The 26824-nt window shown below is 42.0% G+C and overlaps 1 protein-coding gene across 1 annotated transcript in view; it reads left to right on the top strand.

The window, feature by feature from the left end:
- The window catches only part of LOC147616480 (zinc finger CCCH domain-containing protein 6-like), a 37218-nt gene extending 24077 nt beyond the window's left edge, over window positions 1-13141 (top strand). The window contains exons 2-5 of the mRNA XM_086777545.1: window positions 10430-10639; window positions 10898-11022; window positions 11110-11222; window positions 11334-13141. Of these exons, the coding sequence (XP_086633671.1) occupies window positions 10430-10639; window positions 10898-11022; window positions 11110-11222; window positions 11334-12493 (1608 nt within the window). The 3' untranslated portion in view covers window positions 12494-13141. The remainder of the gene's footprint in view (window positions 1-10429; window positions 10640-10897; window positions 11023-11109; window positions 11223-11333) is intronic.
- The last annotated feature ends 13683 nt before the right edge of the window (window positions 13142-26824 follow it).

Here is a 26824-nt window from a genome sequence, read left to right as displayed (position 1 = left end):
TCACCTTTTCCAAGAGGGCAGCCAAGGGTTGTAGATTAGGAGTACCTTTTTGTACTATATTAATATACTGAATTTCCAGCATATCTCTCTCTCTCTCTACTCTCTCTTCATGTTTGCATTTTGCATCAGCATGTTGCCAGTGGTGTTTAGGGCTGAAAGAGGACCCCCAGAGCTTCCGCGTGTTACAATACGCCTCAAAGGGAGTTATGTTCGGTACTGAAGTCGTCGGAGAACGTTGAGTATATGGACAACCGTAGCCATAGCCTCTCCCCAAAGTGGACGAGGAAGATCACGATGCTCCAGCATCGTCCTCACCATCTCCACCAGAGTCTTGTTCTTACTCTCGAGTCTCAACTACTCCATTCTCTGACGGTGAACTTGTATTGGCTAGCTCCCGCTTGATGCCATGTTCCGCACAAAACCGCACGAAAGCATTGGAAGAAAATTCTCCTCCTTTCTCAGCCCTAAGAGTCATTATTTGCAAGCCAGACTCTTTCTCCACCATCACATGCCACTCCTTGAACCGAGAAAAAGCTTGGTCCTTCTATGAAAGGAAATAAACCCATGTGAATGTGCTACAATCATCAACAAGCAGCATAAAATACAAAGAACCTCCCAAGGATGCTGTTTGCATAAGTCCACACAGGTCAGTGTGTACCAACTCCAAAGGATTCGAAGCCCACGTGGAAGCTTGCTTCGGAAAAGATTTCATGTGCTGCTTACCACGAATGCAAGAACTACAGTGTCCTTGCTTGCTGCCAACATCTCACGCCAATCACCATCTAGTCCTGGAAAGCTCGCCGCAATGCATCCACATTCAAGTGGCCAAACCGAAAGTGCCACAGATCACCAATCTAAGAACCTGTCAAAGAGGAGAGTGCGGAGAGTTTGTATATACCATTCTCCACGCCGCCTTCCCAAACAACCTGGCTAGTTCTGTGGTCCCGTAGAGCAACAAAATGCTCCTCAAACACCACCTGGAAGCCAGTCTTGCACACCTCATGCACTGACAACAGATGAAAACCAAGTGCAAGGACGTAAAGAACACGAGAGAAATGCTTCCTCCCTTTGCCATTGGGAATGATGCACTGTGAATCGGTATGGTGGAGTTGTCACCAATGAAAATGCGACCTGCCTGCCGTTTTAGATCCTGAAAGAAGTCACGGGAAGGAGTCATGTGCCTCGAAGCACCACTCAAGAATCCATTCCCGAGTATCCTTGGCAGTGAAGCCAACTGCCTCCTCGCTCGAAGAAGATGAAGCATCGGTGTCCAATATCTCCAAGTGCACAAAGGCGGGAGTCTTTGCAGCTGAAGCTGAAGAATCAGCACTCTTCCCAGTCCACTTGGGACACTTCGTCCAATAGTGGCCTTTCTCGCCACAATCATTGCAGGTCCTCTCGGCCTTCAGTTTCTCTTGGTCTGAATCGGGCTTCTTCTCAAAACACTTCTCCAATGAAGACTTACCTTTGCCGTTGTTGTTGTTATGACCTTTCGACCGTTGGCCAGTCAAGGCCTCAGAACCTCCGCCCTGTGGAGGGTTTCGTGAATTGCTCGTCCTTGTCCAAGACCATGGGCACAAGCTTCTCCTATGTGATGGTGCTGAGCCTGCCACTGGTGATCAAAGAGGAGTAAAAAGCGGAGTACTAAGAGGGCAAATGTGAAAACAACGTTATGGCCATATCCTTTGACGATATCTCTTTTCCGGCCTGGAGAACTTCTTGCCGAAGAACCTACAGCTTGTTGATGTGCTCCCGCATTGTCGACGACTTTGTAGGATTCATCACCCACATCTGAACTTCCAAGGAGATTCTCTTCATGGGTGATACCCTGTTGTAGAGAGAAGCCAAATGCTGCCAAATCCCTTTGGTCAACGTCATATGCTTTATATGTGATTGATCACTTGTAGTGTGCAATTGAGGAAGATGAAAGAACAGACTTGGGCATTAACACGATCCCATAATTGTGCCTATGCCTCTCGTTCCTTCCGAATAGAGGGTAATTCCCCTTCTTCCAACTCCGGCCGTGGAATCCCAACAACAATGAGGACTCCAAAACAGATTCCATCATTACCTTCCATATGCTGTAGTTGTTCCCGTCCAACTAGCAGGCCACAAGAACGTGGGGAGTGTTGGGATCTTCACGTGCTTTTCAACCATCTCAAGGGTTCACAAGGTCTTGTGAAGGGAGGGTGGGTGGGAAAAAGAAGAAGAAGAGGCTGCAAATAGAATGCAAGGTGGCTGTCCAACGGTGATGGCCTCCTTCTATCCGATCTCCAAGTCCCGTACAGCCCAAAACAATCTCCAATTAGTACCTAAATCAACAAACCCTTGATGTCCCACTGTCTCCAAGCTTCAAGCCACCTGGGGCTCTGGTACTATGTCAGAATGCACAGCGGAAATGAAGACAATTGTTGTAGAGAGCAATACACAGATGAAAGAGAGAGAGAAGCTAGTGTAACTGAAACACGCGGAAGCTCTGGGAGTCTTCTTTCTGTTCGTGTGTTCCTTGCCTTGGGCTTCGTACCCGTGTACTTTCTTGTACCTTGGACCTGTACACCATCATATGGGACTGAATCAATGTTTAGCTTTGCTGAGCGTGATGCTTTGATACCAATGTAACACGCGGAAGCTTTGGGAGTCTTCTTTCAGCCCTAAACACTATTGAGAACATGCTGATGCAAAAACGCAGACAGAAGGGAGAGTAGAGAGAGAGAGAGATATGGCTGGAAATTCCATATATTCATACGGTACAAAAAGGTACTCAATCTACAGCCCTAGGGTGCGTTGTAAAAAAAAAGTGTAACACACCAAAATCTGTCCTACTCTAAGGACCCAACTCATAAGGAGTTGAGCTTTCATGCCTTTATATAGGCCCCTTTGGACACAAGGAGAGCTGGCCAACTGCTGGTTGGCCAGTTAAGCAGTTGGCCAGTAAATCGTAAATATTGATGCGCTTGCAGCCGATAGCATCCCTGGTACAACGGAACCTACTGTGGGCAGGCAACAGCCCCTTTGGTACAGCCGATAGGACATCTTTATCCCCTTCATGCACGACAACATCCTCTTCATGTCCTTCTCCTAGTCCACTACTGCCATATCTGCACTCTATGCTCCAAATCCTGGTTCTAATGATCTTTTTCTGGCTGCCCCCTCTGGACTAGCTCCAGGAAATGTCCATGGGCAAGCATGCATGCTGATGCAAAAACGCAGACAGAAGGGAGAGTAGAGAGAGAGAGAGAGATGGCTGGAAATTCAGCATATTCATATGGTACAAAAAGGTACTCAGTCTACAGCCCTAGGTTGCCTTGTAAAAAAAAGGTGTAACACACCAAAATCTGTCCTATTCTAAGGACCCAACTTATAAGGAGTTGAATGATCCTAACAATGAGCTTTCATGCCTCTATATAGGCCCCTTTGGACACAAGGAGAACTGGCCGACTGCTGGTCGGCCAGTTGACTAGACATTAAATCGTAAATATTGATGCGCTTGCAGCCGATAGCATCCTTGGTACAACCAAACCTCCTGTGGGTAGCCGACAGCCCCTTTGGTACAGCTGACAGGCATCTTTATCCCCTTCATGCACGACAGCATCCTCTTCATGTCCTTCTCCTAGTCCACTACTGCCATATCTGCACTCTATGCTCCAAATCTTGGTTATATTGATCTTTTTCTGGCTGCCCCTTCTGGACTAGCTCCAGGAAATGTCCATGGGCAAGCATGCATGCTGATCTGAGAACGCAGATAGAAGGGAGAGTAGAGAGAGAGAGAGAGAGAGAGAGTGTAGGAGTATGCTCACTTATGGTAGTGCTATGTGTGAACAGGGCTTAACCAAGGGCACTTTTTCCCATGTGGTTTTTCCCCTTGGACATCAAGTGTGAAAGGACACGCTAACATATAATATTTTGTACTTCTATATTATATGGATGTGGCACACATGCAAGGGTTGACTTGCATTTTGTGGATACCACACTTTTGGCTCTCCCTCTCTCTCTCTCATTTCTGTGTGTGAGCTTTTCTACCCTGCACCTAACCATAATGTGCAGGTTTGTGTGTGTGAGTGTGTGAGTCCAACACCCAACAATCGGTATCAGAGCTGGGAGCTGGCCCTGGAATTCTGCTTGTCGATAATCTGCAGTGAACCCGGCGAAAATCCGTCCATTTCTGAGCTTTGGGGCGTTCACTGGTTTTCGCCGCCGCCGCCGCCTAGCTCCGCCGGTTCAGGTCCTCTGCTCATCGCCACCGCCTAGCCGCATTGGCGCTTCTAGAGCCCAGCGAGTCGCTTGAAGAGGCAATTGGATCTTCTTTCTATGGATGAGGGTGACTCCATGGCAGATCATCTCACCAAAGTGAAAGATTTGCAGGAACAATTGCTCAACATTGATGAGGTTATCCCAGACAGACAGATGGTCACCAACACTCTTCATTCTTTACCGCCTTCCTACTTGGGCTTTCACACCTCTCTCAACCTCTCAATGAGAGGAGGTGGTGATCCCGTCACTTTTGAAGAGCTCGTGGGTTTACTCTTGCAGGAAGAGCAAACAAGAGCAAACTTATCGAGCAACCGTGGTGGAGACAAGGCATTTACAGCCAAGGATAAGGGTAAAGCAAAGAACTTTAGGCATAGGGGACAACAGTCTAGCAAGGCTGGTCATGGACAGCCCTCTTCTGGTGGTGAAAAGTCTGACAAAGGGGATGCAAACAAGCCCAAAAAGAAGGGCAAATGTCACTACTGCCATAAGCCTGGACACTACATCAGTGAATGTAGGAAGCGGATTGCAAAAGAGAAAAGGAAAGAAGCAGGCAATGCAGTAGCAGACTCTTCAGATGACAAAGCACAGCAATCAGCTAATGTAATCCAGGAAGAGTACACTTTTTTGGTCACATGCACTAGTGGCACACCAAGTGCTTCAGACACTGATATGTCTTGCATTGCATCTGACAGACAGAATGCATCATGGTATTTTGATAGTGGTGCTTCGAGCCACATCACTTCATGCAAAGATGTATTTCAGCACTTGGTTTATGCTTCAAATGGCCGCACCGTATCATGTGCAGATCATACCACATATCCAATAAAGGGAATTGACAATATGCTCGTTTTGGGCATGTAAATTTTCAGAGTTTGATGCTTTTGCAGAAGCATCATATGGTTGATAATATGCCGCCTCTTGAGTCTCCACCAAGACATGTATGTGAGGGGTGTATTTTGGGAAAGATGCAACGAAAACCATTCCCCAAAGATGGAGCTGTTAGAGCTGAAAGTAAATTACAGGTCGTACATAGTGATGTATGTGGTCCAATGCGGACACCATCCATAGGGGGGCATCTTTACTTCGTCACATTCATTGATGACTACTCCAGGTTTGCTTGGGCTTACCCTTTGAAAGCGAAAGCAGATGTGTTTACATGCTTTCGACACTTTGTAGCAATGGCTGAAAATATGTGTGGATGTAAAGTCCAAACACTCCACTCAGATAGAGGTGGAGAATACATGTCAAATGCATTCAAGGATTATATGCTTCAAAAGGGCATCAAACACCAATGTACTGTGCCTTATACACCGCAGCAGAATGGTGTAGCTGAAAGGAAAAATAGATCTCTCATGGAGATGGCAAGATGCATGGTGAAAGCACAAAAGTTGCCTCACAAATTTTGGATGGAAGCTATAATGTGTGCAACTCATGTGTTGAACAGGTGTCCAACAAAAGCTTTGAAAACCATAACACCATTTGAGGCTTGGTATAGCCGAAAGCCAACAGTGGATTATATGCGTACATTTGGGTGTTTGGCATATGCACATGTGCCAGAACAACTCCGAACAAAGCTAGATGACAAAGCAATTAAATGCATTTTTGTGGACTACAGCAATGAAAGCAAAGGATACCGTCTTTATAATCCAACTACACGAAGGATTTTTGTCAGTAGAGATGTGGTATTTGCTGAAAATTCAGAACAGCCCATGTACAGCTTGTATAAAAGCAATGATACAGGCATACAGGACATGTTTGATGGACTTTTACCCATTGCAATTAGGGGGGATTCAGATCAGCGAGCCCTAACACAAGAAAATCCTCATGTAGAACATGTGGAACAGCCAACCATTCAGCCCCCTTCTATGGAAGAAGTGGAAGATCTTGTCAGGGAAGAGCAAACAGCCATAGACACAGCCAAGTCAGTGCCAAGATGGTTGCTGAAAACTTTGCAAGAAAGCAAACTTGCAGCTCCACTCACAGGTAGAACAAGGGCTAGTTCCAGCCATGCTTTGAATATGCATCGTGGGGAGTCTGCATTAGCAATGGGTGGTCTCTTTGATTCAGAAGAGCCTTCTTCTTATGAAGAAGCACATTCTCATGAGCATTGGTTGCAAGCTATGCAAGCTGAAATTTCTTCTATCTTGAAGAACAATGCATGGGATCTTGTGGAATTGCCTAAAGGCAAGCATGTCATTGGAACAAAGTGGGTGTACAAAGTCAAAAGAAAGTCTGATGGTACTATTGATAGGTACAAAGCAAGACTTGTGGCTAAAGGCTACTCCCAGAAAAAGGGAATAGATTATGAAGAGACTTTTGCTCCTACTTCGAGAATGACCACAATAAGATCAGTGATTGCATTGGCTGCACATAAAGGATGGAAAGTGCATCAATTGGACATCAAAACTGCATTCTTAAATGGGGATTTACAGGAGGAAGTATATGTAAATCAGCCCATTGGTTTTGTAGTTCCTGGTGAGAAACATAAAGTATGCAGGTTACACAAAGCATTGTATGGGTTAAAGCAAGCTCCAAGAGCTTGGTATGATAAGATACATGCTCATCTAACCAGCCAAGGTTATGTGAATAATCCAACTGAAAGCACATTGTATGTGAAAAAAACCGATGCCGATATTCTCATAGTCATCTTGTATATAGATGACATGCTCATTACAGGTACTAGCAAAGCACAAATTTCAGATTTCAAAGCTGATTTGAAAGCTAAATTTGATATGTCAGATTTGGGGCCTTTACGCTACTATCTTGGCATACAGTTTATGCATACAGATGATGGCATTGTTATGCAGCAAACTAAGTACATAAAAAGTTTGCTAAAAAGGTTTCACATGGATGAATGTAAGCCCATTTCTACTTCGGTAGAACCAGGTGTACGGCTTACTATGCATGATATTGGAGAGCCTTTTGAGGCCGGCATTTACAGCTAGGCAGTGGGATGTCTCATTTACTTGTGTAACACGAGGCCAGACATATCTTTTGGGGTGTCTTTGTTGAGCAAATTCATGCACAGCCCAGGCACAAAGCATTGGCAAGCAGTCAAACGCATTTTTCGTTATCTTAAGGGTACCCTGGATCTTGGTTTGTTCTATCCCGGGGGGGCAGCTTGCAGCTTTATGCATACAGTGATTCAGATTGGGCTGGTGATTATGATACCAAGCAATCCACCAGTGGGAATTGTTTTTTTCTTGGTAGTTCATGCATATCTTGGTTGAGTAAAAAGCAACCCACTATTGCCACATCTACTTGTGAGGCTGAGTACAGGGCAGTCTTTACAGCTACAGTAGATTGTGTATGGTTGAGGAGACTATTGGCTGATCTTCGTGAGTGTCAGCAGACACCCACCACCATTCTCACTGATAGCCAGAGTGCTATGGCCGTGGCACGAAATCCAGTATTTCATGCACGTACCAAGCACATTGAGATTCATTATCACTATGTCAGAGAGAGGCTACATGCAGGGGAGATCAGTTTATCTCACTGCCCTACACAGGATAATGTTGCAGATCTATTCACAAAGGCTTTACCTCGAGAAAAGTTTGAAGCTTTCCGCAAAGCTTTGGGCTTACTCTCATACAGAGAGTGATCTGCTACCTTGTACAGGTTCACGCTTCCACTACAGGGGGGGATTTGTAGGCATATGCTCACTTATGGTAGTGCTATGTGTGAACAGGGCTTAACCAAGGGTGCTTTTTCCCATGTGGTTTTTCCCCTTGGACATCAAGTGTGAAAGGACACTCTTTAACATATAATATTTTGTACTTCTATATTATATGGATGTGGCACACATGCAAGGGTTGACTTGCATTTTGTGGATACCACACTTTTGGCTCTTCCTCTCTCTCTCTCTCTCATTTCTGTGTGTGAGCTTTTCTACCCTGCACCTAACCCTAATGTGCAGGTTTGTGTGTGTGAGTGTGCGAGTCCAACACCCAACAGAGAGATGCTGGAAATTCAGTATATTTATATGGTACAAAAAGGTACTCAATCTACAGCCCTAGGTTGCCTTGTAAAAAAAAGGTGTAACACATCAAAATCTGTCCTACTCTAAGGACCCAACTCATAAGGAGTTGAATGATCCTAACAATGAGCTTTCATGCCTTTGTATAGGCCCCTTTGGACACAAGGAGAACTGGCCGACTGCTGGTTGGCCAGTTGATTGGACATTAAATCGTAAATATTGATGCTCTTGCAGCCGATAGCATCCCTGGTACAACCGAACCTCCTGTGGGCAGCCGACAGCCCCTTTGGTACAGCCAACAGGACATGTTTATTTCCTTCATGCACGACAGCATCCTCTTCATGTCCTTCTCCTAGTCCACTACTGCCATATCTGCACACTCTATGCTCCAAATCTTGGTTCTATTGATCTTTTCCTGGCTGCCCCTTCTGGACTAGCTCCAGGAAATGTCCATGGGCAAGCATGCACATGACATCCCCCTCTTCTAAACTTGATGACGGGATTCCAACTTGTTCTTGGATGACTAGGAGGAGTTTGAGGTGCATTCTGTTGCTCTACAAAATAGAGAAACAGGCCAGGTTGTATGGGAAGGCGGAGTGGAGAACGGTATCTACAAACGGAGGAAGATCACTTTGGGGAGAGGCTGTGGCTACAGTTGCGTTTTGCTCTCTACAAGAGTTGTCTTAGCATGGGGCAAGTACTTATGAATGGGCTGCAGCCAGGCGTGTGTAGAAAAGCAATCATATGCAGGTTCCATGGAGTATGCAGCAGGCGGCTGTCTAGGGCTGGATGTGCCCTGAACTAGGGCACATCCAGCCCTAGTTCAGAGCAAGCATATGCAGGTTCCATGGAGTATGCAGCAGGCGACTATCTAGGGCTGGATTTGCTTTGAACTAGGGCACCGACAGCAGCAGACAGGTGATGCACAGAGTGCATCCTCAGCAGAGGTCTTGCATGGCAGGGGTTTGTACAGGTGATGAGCAGGCTGCACAGAGCCTGTAGCAGGCCATATAGCCCCAGAACATGCCATACATAGGCCATTTGGCATGCCTTATGTCCCTTGTACTCAGCCCATGACGAAATTGACTGAAGGCAGCCCATTGCAAAGATTCTGAGCCGGCTCTTCATCTCTTGTGCATGGAGTGCCTGGACCCCCAGATCCTCTCTTTCGAGGAAGGGAGGTGGTGTTGCATGGCACATTACAGCACAACAAACACCCCCCCCCCCCCCCCCCCCCCCCCCCCCCCGCGGCCCAATGTAGCCTCCCTCTGAGAGTGGCCAGCCATGGTGGGAGCTCTCCCATCATTCGTACTTTTGACTCCTCAACAGGGTTGTATGCAGCCTCTCGGCTGGTTTTGTCATCGAGCTAATGGAAGGATCTTCTCTTGCAAAAGAAAGGAGAGGAAGAGGAGGAGAAGGAGAGGTCCCATGGGCACTCAAGTTGCTACTACATAAGGATCTACTCAAGGAAACAAAATGAAAAAAGGAAGGTCTTACCTCCTTCGTGTGTCCTAGGATATTTTTATTAAAAAAATCAAAATGAAACGTCACTGGCCAAGAAGTTTTGAGGTTTTAATTCTTTTCGAATGGTTTCTTCAGAGGTTTCGAAACGACGAAAACACAATTTTTTGTGACTATGCCTCCAACTAGTTCACCAAAACATCTTGAAAAAATATTAATTTTCTCTTTTCAGTTCCAATTTGATGGTCATCAATCAGCCCGTGTACAAATCAATGCCCCTACCAATGTGTACATTCAGCAATTGTTGCAGTGGCGCTTCATCAACTTTGGCACATGATTAGCATGAAGTGTCAACGAACTCTTTTAAACTCATCCCAAGCCACCTTGAATTTCTTGTCTTTGATCCAATTGTAAGCATTCCAGGTCAGGTACAGCTGTTTAACCCTCATAAGGAAGCACATGGTGGGGTAGTGGCATGGGATAAATTGTGGTGCTTTCTCCTGCATTACCCCTTTAAAAAACAAGGATGAGCCAAATGCATCAGAAGAATTAGTTGTCAAGTTTGCTGATGTTGGATCAAATTTTGTATTTGGTCTCATAACATCACGAGAAAGTGAAAATTGAGAACTTTAGGTTAAGACTAAAGATTTGAATTTCTCTGCACTTGGAGCACTAACTCTTGAGGTTTATAATATGAAATAAATGCTTTGTTTACTCAATGTTGATGGTTCTTGGGTCTAGGTTCGATTATTTGCGGCGGACGATGCTCCATCTTTATCGGGAACAGTCCTTCAGGATCTCTTACAGGCAAAGAGAAGCGGCTTCATGCATGCACTAATTCCCGTCTCTGATAATGAATTGCCTCTGGGATTCGAGGCTAACGGCACCCAACTTGATTCAAAAGATATTCAAGCAATGGTTGCACAAGTAGCTTGGCAATGTCCCAAAAAGGTAAATTTGGGCGAGCATTACAAGCTTAGTTACAGTATCATGGATTCATAAGCAAGAGTAATCTATATTTTAGGTTGTAATTTGTACTGTGAAGCATTTTGATGTATTCAAAGAAATCTTTCTCAGGCTGGGGACAACCCATCCTTGACAGGCAGCGAATGTGGGGCCCTGGGAGAATTTTTCTGCACCCAGCCTGAATTATGTAGGGACAACATTGTGCAGGGATCTTTACTGACTTTTAAGGAATTTGTTTATTAGGTTATATATGACCTGACATGGCAAGTTGCTGCGGGAACAGATAGTTTGGAAGTGTCTGCACAGCAGCAGCGAGAAGTGAGGATGCTCGAGGCCATCTATCCTCGCCCCTCCGCAATTCCACCTAGGTTTGCTTGTGTGTTGGTACCAGAAAGTATCTTCATGTGGGAGAAAGTCTTCAAAATTTACTTATTAAGGATGTTTTTTTTTTCCAGTCCAGCAGAGGCACAAGAATCGTATGCAGATGTGAAGGATGATCTGATTCCTAAAATACCTTTGATACCTTTTGAAGATGAAGACCAAGGGATGGAGGAGGAGGGTTCACTAGGTGAAGTGTAGCTATGGTTGTCTTTGAACTGTATACCTTGTAGTTAAATACAAAGATGATCTGAGTGTGCTGCTATTTGCATGCCCTGAAAGTGTTCTTGTAAATTGGCAGGTGCCGAGGCCATTGAGCATGTCAACACCGTGCCCACCACCATCAAATCAGGGGTGGTTCTCTCTCCAAATCAGTTCCTTGAGATGACTGCCTGTGTGCAGAATTCATCGTCTGGTGGGAAACCGGGAGGCTTATTGTCGGGTTCTGCAGTGGCATCAAACCTGATTCCCAAGGCGGCCGAGCCCAATTCTGGGCTAAGTACCTCAAATTCCAAAACTTCAGATGCAAATGTGGCTGCTGCAGCTGCTGCAGCATACGCAGTCTTGAAAGCTAAGGAGAGTGGCTTGATAGATCATGAACTCCTCATCAAAATTTTGAACAATCCTGGTTTGATGGAAAGTTTGAAGGCCTCTGATGCCAAAAAGAAAACTTACTATGGAGATTTGCCAAACATGGCTGTAAACTGGGAGGCAAGTGGTGAGACCGGTTTCAACATAGCTGATGGTTTACCGGGGAAAGTTTCAAATAATACTGAAGGCAATCTGGGATCTCAATTGGTTACCTTGCCAGACATGCAAGTAAGGAAAAAACCATTTGAAGCCAAGGTCAACCAAGGGCTACAAGGTGCTTCAAGAACGCAGGCTTGGGATGCAGGTGGTGGTTCCGGGATTGCTCCTCAGGGTAGGCATTTTCTTGTCTCTGCATCTCAAGAGCAGTCTAATAATGGGATGATAGGAATTTCAGGGCAGGGAACTTTTGGGGTGCCTGTCAACCCGAGTCCATTGTTTCCTCCTCGGGAGGATGTTTTGAAAGAATTGATTCAACGACATGGCACTGAAAAGAGTGATGAGGGTGCAGCACAGCAAAGGCATAATATGCCAGCTGCTTTTGGTGGTGGGAAACTAGGTGTTGATGTAGATAGGTATGGAGGATTTGGTCCGGGATCACGGGGGCAATCGTGGATGGGAAATAATCAGACTGCCCCAGCTGTTTACCCGAGGAATGACGCTTCTTTGCATGAGAGGATTGATGTGGAAGTACCACGCACAAAATCTAGAAAGCCATGCCTCTATTTCAATACACCAAGGGGCTGCCGCAATGGCTTGAACTGCTACTTCATGCATGAGACTGCTTCTGAAAAGACGTCTAAGAGAACAAAAATGGACATTTCTCAGCCCCAACAGGTGAAAAAGAAAAAAATAGACACTGTCAACACATAGTAAGGGGTTCTTTTCTCGAGTTTTTTGTCAGTGGGATGAGCACTTGAAAATTAGAATCTCTCTCTCTCTCTCTCTCTCTCTCTCGTTTATGTAGAGGGCTCCTAACCTAGAGATACTGGGTTTTACTCCTATCCATTCACTTTACTGCGATCATATGTGGTCTAATATGCTGGCGATGATCTTAAGGATCCTTGCTCCCTCCCTTTCTCTTTCCCTGTAAAGTTGTTTCATAAGCAACTAAAAGCTCTGGTGACAAGGTGTAAAGTGTTAAGATGGTGACAAGGTGTAAAGTGTTAAGAGTCGGAAGTGGCAACTATATCAAACGGATCACCAACTTTGTGGTGAGAGTGTGCTGCATAAAGTGACGTGGATTGGCTGTTAGACCGAAGCTTAGAGTTTTTTAGGCCATCATACCAATATTTGGATGGATGTGTCAATTTTCTTGGTTCAAGGAAACAACATGAATTTGGAAGAGACTTTGATATGGAGCTCTCAATCATAAAACAAAACCAAGCCCTTTACTAAGTCAAATTAAGAAAGTTAGGATCAAAACCTACAATGTGTATCTAGAAATGATATCAAATTGCATGGTAACAGAAAGCGAGCTTTGAATCAATGAACAATGGATACCTAGCTTGAACCATTAAATCCTCTCTTTTTTTTTTTTTGGGTGTGATTACATGCCATATGCCATGTGCTACAAGGTATATGTTTTTATGAACCATAAAGATAAATGAATTATTAGATTAATCCCTCGAAAGTGGGCAAGAGTTACTCTAAAGAGTGATGTCATATGTTTTGCGTGATATATAGAGAGCATTGGATGTGGTGTAGGTTGCAATGTCATGTAGTCGCACAATTGCCAACCAGTATGGATATATAAAATAGGATGTCTAACAAGACACAGATCATGGGTGGAAGTTGTGTTCTTTCTCTAATAGAATTTAAAAAATCAATGTTATATGGTGTCACATGTCATGTCATGTTCATTGAGTTATATAGCACATGTTGAATGTGTTGTGGATTATGTTGTGTATCAGGAGAATAATAAAAGCCATGAATGGTTCTTTCACTTCTATTTCAAATCATTTGCATTCTTTCGTGTATGCCATGTGTTACCAAGGCTCTTTTTTACATCTACTTGGGAAGGATCCTAAATAGATGATCACAAACATTTGGTTTAATGTCTTTTTACCAAGTGTAATCGATTTGTGAGGATCTGGTGAATATATTTTTTGAAGTGTTACATTAGACTTGAATCATTGTGCATATAGTTTGTAGTTTTCTTTCCTTAAAGATGACAAGTGAGAGATGCTATGGTGCACCATCTCTCAACAATTGATCAAATTGCCACTAAGATTTGAAAAGAGAAAGTCAAGAATGTCGATAACAATTGTACCACACTATCATTTGTATGCTTAAATTGTGTGTGTGTATATGTGTATGTGTGTGTGTGATTCTATGAGCTGGAGGCCTAGTATCGTAAATTTCTCTAGGCGTGACAGTGACAATCTACTCTAGTTAGGGAGTCCAGGTATTGTGGGACTTGTCGCCATGTCGGCTCACCTAGAGAGAGAGAGAGAGAGAGAGAGAGAGAGTTCTATTAATGTCTACAAAAGATTTTAAGGGTCTATGAGACTAGAAGTGCTACAATGTGTCCATGAATGATAAAAGACCAAAGGGTCGATGAGAAAGTGTTATGATGTGTGCATGAAGTGACATAATCATGAAAAAAACATAATAAAAAACCCAACTAGGGTTGAAAGAAAAATCACAGTAATACAATGCCACAATGATACGATGTGAAGGGATCGAATTAGGTCCTCACCATCTATGACTATAGACACTATCTGCCTCCACTACCTCTGGAAGAGCACTCTTGTGTCTTTGGAGAATTGCTCGGATCTAAAGGTATTGGGAGGAGCATCTCCTTGGACTAGCGGGTCTTGATTGTTGGCAACTTGATCACTTTATCTAAGGAAATACTCATGAGGCAAGGTGGTGCATGTGCTATTGTCAGTGTGTTGTGTGGTGCGCAAGTGGGGTCATTTGGATCAAGGCTATCTTATGGTCATCAACGAGGGTCTCCATCTTAGGTTTATATGAAAGAAACTTCTGATGGTGGGTTGTAAGGTATTTGGGGTTTCTCTCAGCGCCTCTTAGCATAGCTGATCTTTGTGGCGGTGTAGCTATAAGAGAGAGAGAGAGAGAGAGAGAGAGAGAGAGAGAGAGAGAGAGAGAGAGATGATAGTCATATATTTGTCTTTCATTGGGTTAAATATATGTAAAAGTACATGTCCAATTTAAGGATTGGTTTGACCATGGTAATAAGGTTGAAGACAATAGGATGACCTATATATAAAACAAAGAAGATCTTGTAATACATTTAACTTAAACATTATATAAAATGATTTCAGGCTAAAAGTACAAAATAAGGAAAGTGTATATTATTTGTTTTAACATCCTTGAACAAAATGCTTAAGCTTAATGTCATATATTGACATGTTACAAATTGTTATGGCTCATCCTAACCTCCCTTGAAACACATCCAACAAGAGATTATCTGGTGAACCGTAATTGTCGTGAAGATCTTTTCAATGGTGGAGCTCGTAACCTTGAGGTCTCCAAGCTCTATAACTCCTTGAGAAGCAATTCCACTACGTCTCTTATACGAGCGTTGTCACCGTCGTCGCGTTGCACTACGAGTACTCGTCCCTCCTCTCACCTCACATTACTCACACATACATTAGTATGCATTAGAAAGAGAGATTAGCAAGAGCAAGACTCAATTGCACAATAGGAGAGTATCTTATATTATGAGAGATATTTACTTATATACATGGCCATAAGTGTTCACACTCACTTAAATTGTGGTTGGTTGGACACTTTAGGCTCATAAGAGGCTTAATGCTATTACAATGACTACTCTCATGATATATCGCTTGGGACTTCATCTTAACTTGCTACCATACGCTCTTGAAGTGGGAATCGCCTAAGTATTTCATCACACCATTACGGGTGCCTATCCAAGTTGTAGATTTGGACACCCTTGCTTCATATCTTGAATGTGTGGTGACCTTTTGGTGTATCTAAGTTGCATTATACGTCTCATAATGATATTGTATCGAAAAATACGAGGAAATACATGAATAAATGTATGGATTAACGTTTTTTTAAAGCATTTGATTCGATCAAAAGATATTCGAATGAAAGCCATTCGATCGAATAAAAAGCGCCGAAATAAAAAACGCGAAATCACCCCCCATTTTCACCATTCTCTCTCTCTCTCTCTCTCTCTCTCTCTCTCTCTCTCTCTCTCTCTCTCACACACACACCATTTGCATAGGTAAAAAAAGCAAAAAAAATTTAAATTTTAGATTTTTTTAATTAGAATTTTTAAATTAGAACTTGTTTTAAACTTTTTAAAAATGCATTGTTCTCATTTGTATTGCATATGTTGTCCCACTTGGCTATTGTTACAAATACCGCTGTGGGACAACAATTTACGTGTAAAAATTTAAATTTATATTTTTTTAATTAGAATTTTTAAAAGTGTTTTCAAATTAGATTTTGTTTTAAATTTTTTTTAAATGCATTGTTCTCATTTGTATTGCATATGTTGTCCCACCTCACTATTGTTACGAATACCGCTGTGGGACAACAATTTGTGTGTAAAGCATAAATTTTAAAAAAATTATCTTCATTTGCATTGCAATGTCACTGCAATGTTGAATCGGACGTTGTTGTGATTACTGCAGCCTACTTCACCACTGCTAAGTGATGCGATGGGTGGTGATTGTAGGTTTGTTTGTTTACTACCTGTGTGCATTGTGCCACTGTTTCGGGTGGCATTGTGCACTTCCAAGTTTTTGTTTGTATTCACACGTGTGAGTACTCTGTCACTGTTTTCGGGTGGCAATGTATCACTTCTAGGTCTTTCCTTCTTCTCTTTAGGCACCACCTGTGTATAACTTTGTCATTGGTTCGAGTGGCATTGTTGTACTTCCAGGTTTCCATATCGTAGGTTCTAGAATATAGATTAGTTTCTAGAACACTCCAAGCATTTGTACTCAATGCCACTGATTCGGGTGGCACTTTGAGCACTTATGTTCCCGAGGAATGGTAGGGGGAGGCAGTGTTGAGATAGTCGAGAACGTCAATGCCACTGTTTACGGGTGGTATATCGAAGTTTAGCTAGCTTGATACTCTCTTTCACTCCATTCATTATGATAAGCTTTTGCATAGTCATGCAATGGTGAAATCAACATTCATGATTATATCATGCTTTAGATTTAGGTTTATAGCTTTGAAACTAGGCATATCCATAGTTTTCTTTATCTCATGACTATATAGCTTAGGTATATCCATGGTGGAATCAGCATTCCACCCATTGACTATCTATAGCACATATCCATTGACTATTCTACCCATTTTACTTCATCTCTTGAGTCTTGTCTTGGTTATGCGTATACACATATATTAGCACATATACATGCTTATGTCTAAGTACTAATGCACACACATACACACATGTATTAATGTTTGTCCTTTGTGTGTTATTGTCTTCATGTATTAATGTGGATACACCAGCGTCACCCCCGTGAAACGTTTCATGTCAAAACGCAGAGTTTTGGTATGAAACATTTCACCCCGTCACAAAGGTAAAACAAAACACAGAACCGAAATATCTAAGCACTAATGCACACACACACACACACACACACATGTATTAATGTTTATCTTTTGTTTGTTATTGTAGTCAAATTGGTTATATAAGCATTATCGCATAAATATTAATGCACACACGTACGCACTAATGTGAATGTCTCCATCTATGTATTGTTATAAATTGTCCATTTTCATCTCGATAGGATTATAGGTATACCTGGATTCAGCCACCATGAGCTTTTCAGAGCCAGAGCAAGCACCTACGCAAGCGCTTGTGCAAGCGCCAACCAGAGCAAGCACCTACGCAAGCGTTTGTGCAAGCGTCAGAGCAAGTGCCAGAGCAACTGCCTAAGGGTTTGGAAGCGCGGCTTGTCATTGGGATCCCTGGCTAAACTCGCAAAATTCTTGGGGGGATCTCTTTTGCCATCTACGGTGCATACCCACATCCAATTTTGCGGAGGTTACTGCCATTCCAGTGCTTGAAAATGATCATGGGTTCTTTTTCATCGAGGCATAGTCCAAGAGGATTAACTTTGCCTCGATGAATGACGTCCACTACAGTGGCCTCGACAATTGCTGCTGCATGATCTCTTCCTACATTCACTTCATCAATCTTGATTACCTTGCAAACATACCATTGTTCGGGAAAGTTATTGTCATGAACCTTGCATTTGGTAGCGTACACAAAGGTTCCCTCCCCCAGTCGTGGTGGTGAAAGGACATCAAACTCTATTTGATTTCGTCTCGGAAGATAAATACTGTAGGAGTTCCGGACATTGCAGCTCCATGAAATGATCTCTACGCTTGGAGTCGCGGTACCTGTGGTAGCGGCTGTGACCCTTGACTTGGAGTTGGAGTTTCGTGTTGCTTTCTCTTGCCCGTTTTGCTATGCTTCTATTTCTCCATATGGCCTCTATATACTATAGCTTTGCTTTGAAAGGTCGGATTTGATCTTTTCTGAGCAGGAAAGTGACCAATGTAGCGAGAGATTTCTCCTATGCACCTTAAGCATTCCTTCCTAATTTCCCCATCTTTAAGTAAATGCACGTGTAGCTTAAGGGAGGGATCATACTCTATCAAGGCCTTCCATGCCGCCGCCACCATACCAGAAATCTCTTGCAGATTGTAGTCAGTTGTCTGGAGGAGCCGATCTATCTCCGCTTCAGGTTTAACACTCAAAACATTCCCAATTGCCATTATAAGTTCGTGACGTTTGTCCCTTGTCAATTGGAGTTTTCGTACAACCATGAAGTGGAGTATGCATCATAGTCCATCTCTCTGTAGCGCAAAAAGAAATCTCCTTTCACTCTCTTGTTTTGTAATTTTTTCATGAGATTCAATAGTTTTGATAGCTTGAGACATCAGCCAGTACACCTTGCTCATGACAAATTTATCGGTGTCAACAATGCGTAGCAACTCCACAAATGGTTTAGCCACACTTTAAAATTTTTGTACCTTACTCCAAAAAGAAGTCGAGGTCGCTAAGTTGACACATCTTGTGGCAGCCACAGTATGGGTGGCATGCTTGCTTGTCCACGCCTAAAAACGTCGATCTGCCACAGTTTCATGTAGAGCAACTCGAACCAATAGAAGCCTTTCTAACACATAATAGCTTGTCTCACGAATCTTATGGCACAGAATATTTGCAAGCACTCTTAGTATGAAAGAGTGCATAAGTAAACTGATGTTCGCGAATGAATTTCACAATATGGTTAGCTTCTACAAGAGTTGGCTAAACAAAACTCATCTTTCCAATATCTTTTAACAACAAATTCAATGTATGCGGAGCACATGGCACCCATGTAATCTTAGGATATTTCTCCTGAATCAAATGGTCGGCATTTTTGAAGTTTGACGCATTATCAGTGCGTATTGCAGTTACATATTTTGGACCATCCACACGGGCAATAGCCCTTTCATACATTTTAGCAAGATAAAGCTTGCCTTCTCTTTAAGTGAAGTATCAATTACGTCTAGGAAAACTGTGCCCCTTGGACATATACACATAATGTTAATTAATGGTTTTTTTTTACAACTTATCCATCCATCCAGCGCAATAGTACATCTAAAGCTTAGCACAAAATCAAGCATTGTACATATGCAAGGCTTTGCTCCATTGTATGCTTTACTTTATCCAAGTACTCTGTGCGCATTTTATTGTAAGGTGGAATAGTAAATTTTGATCCTGCTTTTGCTGTGCTGCAAAACAACGCATCTTAGAATACAGGGTTACACATGACATTAAATGATATCCCACAAGCAACAAACGCTTGTGTCCACTTCAAATGCATCTCCAATGTTATAGTTTGATCAAAGGCAGAATATAGTGGACTAGACTGTTTGCTCACACCATTACTTCATCTTGAGGCAGAAGTGCACATAGGAGGCATCGAGTGCATGTTAGAGGGTTCCCAATTTGCGAAGGAGCATTCTCTTGCTAAGCTGACGCATTCTCTTGCTGAACTGATGCATTCTCTGATGCTACTGATGCATTCACTTGTGGACATACCGTATCCTCAATCTAACCAATGCATCCTTGAGAGCATGATTCCTGTAATATGTGGCGATATTTGTTACCTTTGGTTGCCATGGATATACTGCCCTGGTTTTAAGTTTTGTAGCATACTTATATAACTTAGTGCTAACATTAGGTGACGAATTAGAACAAGCTGCAACATTAACACCGACTCTGAATAGATGGTTCTTAACCCTTGTTGCACTACCATGAAATTCGTGGCCACAAGACTTACACTTAACATGAGATGTGTATCTACCATGCTTCAACTCTTCTACATAGTCCCACTCAAGCCCTCAGGATCCACCCATCGTAATCTTAAGCTGTTTAAAGCACAAAATGACTCATGAGCAACTTTACATCAATAAATGATCATTGATGCCATAAAATAACCTACACATCTACCATTATGCATTCTATACTTTAAAATTTCTATTTCTAATTTTGAATTCATATTGAAAAATAATTTTATACACAAACAAAGAAGCAAATACAAATACCAACAAATATCCACGCTTATTGAATCCTACTACCCCAATGCCATTTATGAAGCTAGCTTCTAACACTGTCTATCAACAATGTCCCACCCCTTAGACCCGAGTGTGAACTATGTTCGAACACAAGGGATTCTAGCTTTTGCAATTTAATAACCTATACCCCAGTGTGAACTATGTTCCAGCACAGGGGATTATAGCTCCTTTAAGTTACCTAAACCCTAATGTGAACGATGTTCCAACACAGGGGATTCTAGCTCCTTTAGTTAACCTAAACTCTAGTGTGAACCGTGTTCCAACACAAGGGATACAAGCCTCTTCCAGAGAAGCCCCTCCTCCTCACAACAATGACCTACCATCTGCATCAACAAAGCATCTACTCCTTCAACTCCATCCTCACCAACAAAGTTTGATGCCAAAACCTCGCAATCTATAGCTATTCCTGAAAAAGTTCCCCATGCACAACCATCTATCTTTAACAAGGAACTCAAAGGGAAAGCCCCAAAACCAATGCCTATTCATCGACAAACCTCACCAAAAGTGATGGCAATATGCTCAAAAGTCTCATCATTGAAAGCCACTCCACAAGAAACTCTAGCCTCATCGTCGCCGCCAACAACAACACCCATGAGTCTCAAACATGTAACCTCAGTGTAAACCAATGTGATGGAGGGTCCCAAACCTTCCACTTCAATTAGAAAGAAAAATCCACCAAGACAACCAAAATCTAGGTATCTTAATGGTATCAAAAGGTGGGTGGAGAAGAAGCTACTTGTAGCCCAAGGCTACTACGAAGGCACCAATCCAATTTGGGTGCCTCGATCATCAAATCCTCTTACTCAACATAGCACTCAGAGGCCAAGGAAAAATAAAAGTACTCCACAACATAGTCCACAAAAGCCTATGTGAGTTCCTCAAAGAACTCCACCAAGTCAACAAGTGTGGGTACCAAAAAAATTACTGCAAGCACAAGGGTACTACCAAAAGTAATACCAAAGCTTGGATTCCCAAGTGCATCAAAAAGTCCCCTAAGCATGTTCAAAGAAACAAATCTCAGCACCAAAGACATCAGCCACACCAATTTATAATGTTCATCAAAGATGGGTGCCTGTGCACGTGCTTCAACATCAAAAAATACTATGATGGTAATCCCATCATATGGTCTCGAAATCAAACAAAATGAAGACAGTCTTGCTATTGACTTTAACCCCAACAACTTCACCTAAAGTTTGACAAGAATGGAGGCCCAAGCAACACCAAGAAAGTCACTCAACCACTCTCATGCATTCAGCATCTACACAAGAGCTTATGTGTTCAAGCAACCCCAATGGTAACCAACCAACAGTCTTACCTACTGCCTCCTTGACAACATTTGAGCCAAAAATTCAAAAATCAATTCCCACATCTACGAAAACTTATGAGCGTATCAAAAACACTCACAATGCTCTTTTCATACCCCTCTGGATGTGAAGTGTAAGTGCAGAAGCTACGCGACCAGACATAAGAACCTATTCTCTCAAAAAGGAACGTAGCCATAAGAACCTATTACTCTCGCAAGGTGGTCGCAAAAAAAAAACACAAAAACAAGGGAGTAACACATATGGAAACTCCCAAAGATCTTCAATAGCCATTATATTTTCTCAACCTTATAGCTTACTATTCTTGTGGCTATGTTAATGTCGTCGGCTGCTCCATGAGTACATATCCAGACTCATGCACTGGAGGGACATTTGCACCAAAGCCTCACCACCACTGACAGCTTACAGGTACATCTCTGGATGGGGCAGCCATGGTGGATGAAAGTTTGGTCAATGGTACAACCCATCACCTGGAACTTTCTTTCAAATTGCAAACCTCTCCAAATGACGCTACCATCTTCACAAATCAATAATCTCCAATCCTTAGTAAAGATATCTATATTAGCCTCAGAAGTCGATGTTATTCTTTCAATCCTCGCCAACACGTGGCTACTTCAACACAGAGTAGTTCAATACAAGTCTGTATGACTCAATTCTTGTACTTCATGAATATTTGCTTCATTGGAGCACTTAAATATACATAAAAGTATAAAAAGCACATGGGAAGAAGTAAGCAGGAATAGGTCCTACTCAACAACATTTGCCAAGAATCTTGTCACACAAAGGGACATCATCGAAGGCAATTTTCTTCAAATGATGAATGTCACTTCAATGAATCAAATGAGGAATTGACAATCATCATCTCATTCTGATGATTATGTCTACGTTCCTCCGGATCCTTCCCGCTTCTCTCCCATCATTAACATCTCTTAGTGTCCCCACTAACATAAATCACATGTAACCTTGCTTATGATTGTCAAAAATAAAGTGAGCAAAAGAAAATGCGCACACAAATATAAAAATGCAATCATTCACAAAAAAACTCCACCCACCCACCCACCCATTAGGAATTCCCAAAAAACCACTAACCTTTTCATTTACTAACCTTTCTTATTCCTTTCTGGTGGAGGAACAACATACCATTGAACGTCAATCAACATCAAAGCCATCTACAAGCATGTCAATTCTCCCCACACAAAGATCTTCACAACACGATCACGAGGACACAATCGCCATCAGGAAGGGGGAAATGTTAACCCATTCCTAGAGTTAGCAAGAGCTACCACCATTATCTTACATCAAGCAGTCAAAGGTAGATACCTAAGTTGCATTATATGTTATATGAGTTATACGTTATACACAAATAAGGGCATATTTAGTCAAATACACTTAAAATACGATCGTATTATTCCATGCCACGTCGAACATTAGTCGACTTAACGTTTTAGTCCCAGTAAATCGATCATATGGTATTTGATCGAATGTCATAGGATCGAAAGATATTCTATCGTATGCCTTTCGTTTGAATTCAATTATATCGAAACAATTACTATTAGCTATATAAGCTTGCTTATGGGCCCCATTGTCATTGTACAATTCCTCGGGTTCTTGCAAAAGGAATTTGCCTCTTGCCACTTGTGGTAAGAAAAAAAATCTAATTTAGTTAGAACTATTAAATTAGGCAATTTAGGTAGATTGAGACCCTTGTGTTTCAACATAGTTTACACTAGGGTTAGTGAGTCTAAGTAGTTAGAATCCCTTGTGTTTGGACATTGTTCACACTAGGGTTTAGATCAATTAAAGTAGCTAGAATCCCTTGTGTTGGAACATTGCTCACACTAGGGCTTAGGTCAATTAAAGTAGTTAGAATCCCTTTGTGTTGGAACATTGTTCACACTAGGGCTTAGGTCAATTAAAGTATTCAGCATCATAGAAATCTATTAGGGTTAGGTCCTCTTCTGTGCAGTATGATACAGTATGGTATTGTCAACTCTGTGTCGTTGACCGTCATGATGACCCTATTGCTAGCAAAGAACAGTGGTGCTTGGACAACAATAGTCCATTTATGCCCCAAGATCAAATCTTCTTCCAACACATACTCAACCACAAAAAACTTACGAGTAAGGGGGTTAGTTTCAATATATCTTATATATTCAAAGCACAATGGTGCTTGGATAACAATTGTCCATTTATGCCCTAAGATGAAATCTACTTCCAACACATACTCAACCACAAAAAACTTGAAAGTAAGGGGGCTAGTTTCAATAGACATTATATGTTCAAAGTACCCCAAACATGGCATGTTCAAGTCTTGTGTAAATGGAATTCTTTGAGAATGAGCAATAAGTGTTGGTTGACCTAACAAATCCCATAACTCGAGGGTCATAAGATTGTGTTCTCGAGTTGGATAAAGCTGTGCTTGGATTGTGGTGATTTCATTTTGAAAATTTCCAATCCAACCATAATTCTAAGGTATGTTGAAAGTTTCAGTTCCTCCAAGGTCTCTTCCTCCCATAATAGCAATTGCACAATGCCTGCGGAAGTGTTCAAGGTAACTGTTTGCATAGATTCATCAAGTGAATACAACGAGTCACATATCCAAGTTCCACCAAGGATGACATCATACTCAAGGGGATCTGTTGTAACATGGAATCTAAATTTCACATCTCCATCAATTGTTTGAGTAGCATAGCTAAAGTAACCTGAAACTTCAATGTTTGTCCATTGGCTCGTCTTGCAAGACCATTGTCTTTAGGGATAAGTTTAGGTTACCCCAATGACACCCAAGTGTCTATTGCATTAAGTTATGACTAGCTCGAGGACTAATCATCGCGCGTTTGTACTTAACATCATTTCCTGTAGGGAAATCTAACCATATCATGATAGAATCTTCAAGAGGAACCATGGATGTTTCAGCTTTTATTTCAGCTTCAGATCCCATTTTGGTTTCATATTCACATTCACTTCCATTCTCGTTTTGGCTCTCAGCTTTTTCAAGAGTTCCCAATGTGTACAATTGTACACTCAATCCTCTGACAATTCTAACTAAGATTTGTTTGGAAACTTGTGAATCCTCACAATCCTATTCTATGGAGCTCCTTATGTCTTGGTATAACTCATGTTTAGCCTTTAAAGGTGCAAGTGTTGATACTATGCTGGCTTCACCATGACAGAAGAGCATTCCTCCAAATGAGGTTTTGAGAGATTGCTTTAATTTCATAAGGGATTTATCGAATTCCTCATGTGCATTTTCAACCGCATAATTCGTGCAATCTGCCTCTATTGACTCTTCTATAGAGAGTATGTCTTCCTCTTGAAAGGGGAAGCGATACTCCTTTGGTTCTTGTATTTTGTGGTTGTTTTTTTAGGATTGGTATTATTAGGTTCAATCACAATCAGTGATCCTATATAATACTTAACAATGCTAAGCATGCTTTTTATGTTCTGCAGATGTCATATGATCATGATTTTCAATTTGGGGTGGTTGGGTAGGTTCTAATTTTTTGATTGGTCTATTAAGTGCACTGAGTGACGAATTAGAACTTGTTTCTTTCTCACTAATTGACATACTAGAACTTGTTTCATCTGCTGACTTTCTTTGGATCATCAGGTTTTCATTATATTGCAATGACTGAATTTTCTTTTGGGCTTTTGTATTCTGTGTCGCACATATGGGTGTTGTGGTTTGTGTGGTAGTCTTTGAGGTGGATGCTTCTGCATCATGTGTAGCTTTTGGATCTTTTGGGGTTATGTTTTCCAAAGGCTCTTCATTCATGTCCTTTATTTCAACTTTGGTTTCGATAGTTTGTTGTCCCTTATTTTTCTTGGGTTTAGAAGGTTTTGCTTTCTCTTTTGGTTTTTTCTTTAAAGCATGTTCTTCTACCCATTTCGAAGTATTGTCTTTTGCATTATTTTTTATCATTTCTCGTGCCTTGGCTTGCAATCGTGTAAGCACATTCAAGGGTACCATGGACAATTGCCCATTTTTGCCCACTTAAGATGTTTAGAGTTGTATTTTGTGAGACAGGTTGCAATGAAGTGACTCACCTTAGGCAATCTTGGAACATGTGGTCGATCGACGCCATAGTGTCCACCACACAGGGGTTGCAAAGTGTCAGTGATTGTGGGCACGAAAGTATTCCAAACTGTGCAATCTACCACCTTGTGTGGTCCATGACAATAAAAACATTGAAGTGTTTGATTAACTGCTTCTTGAGTAGTTTTTACCCTTTGGACTGTTTCTGTTTGGTGCATGGGAGATGGAGGTTTTGAGATAATTATTGATGAATTGGGACACTGGGTACTATTATGACCTAAGGTTTTGCAATATATACAGTACATAAAAACAAGTGCCTTGTACGCACAATGGGGATTGGGATGGTCGTAGTGTTTGTACTTAACACAAGGCATTTCACTCATCACTCGGAGAGACATTAAGGATATTTAGTTTTGAAGGATCTCATCCTCTCTTTTTAGAGATGTCGATTGAAAGCTTTTAAGCAAGGCTGCATAGAATTCGGAGAATGAGAATTCCGAGATCGATCGTTCTTTAGCCATTGCTTCACTTGGTTTAGATGAGGAACATCTTGTACCATGATCATCTTCCATCATGTTGTCATCTAAACGTATTGATTCTTTACAACATTGATTAAATGTTTCTGGATTGGATACAATGATCAAATTAGGTAAGCTATTTTTCTTAAGCCCATCATGAAAAGAATCGTTTAATTTTTCCCATGACTCACATCATGAGTCTAAGAGTTTTATCCAAAGGATAAAGTCTCTAATGGTTTCGTTTGGTCTACACTCAATTGAATAAAGTTCTTTTGCTACACTCCACCAATCACCTTGTCTTGAAAAGCCATGGATAAAGGCTAACTTCAAGGTTCTGAAGTTTGTCTTGATCATCGACATCAATGTGATGAACCATCAACTAGCCTTTCCCACTAAGCATAGATTCAACGCATGTACCTTGGTGGGGCAGTTTGGATTTCCAAACGCTTCACATTTCTGTTCAAACATTTAAATGAATTGAACAATATCAATTGTTCTGTCATATTTGCCCATGATTTTTGAAATTTGTACAGCCCGTGTTTTTGTATGAGCCACTAAGGCCGTATGTGAGTGCTCCTGTGGGTAGGGACTCACTTAGTCCTTGGGCAACCCCCCTTCCTAGACTAGTCAATATGTCCAAGGTGTGTGCATCCATGGGTTGGAAAGGGTTGGTACCTATAGGATTTGTGGAATGTTAGGTAAAGGATCAAAGTCCGGGGTGGGATTGAAGTGACAAGGGGTG

This window comes from Cibotium barometz, chromosome 38 (genome assembly GCF_041138505.1).
Source record: "Cibotium barometz isolate CiBa-2024 chromosome 38, ASM4113850v1, whole genome shotgun sequence".
NCBI lineage: Eukaryota > Viridiplantae > Streptophyta > Polypodiopsida > Cyatheales > Cibotiaceae > Cibotium > Cibotium barometz.
The sequence above is the reverse complement of the archived record's forward strand: the minus strand, read 5'-3'. Positions and strand labels throughout refer to the sequence as shown.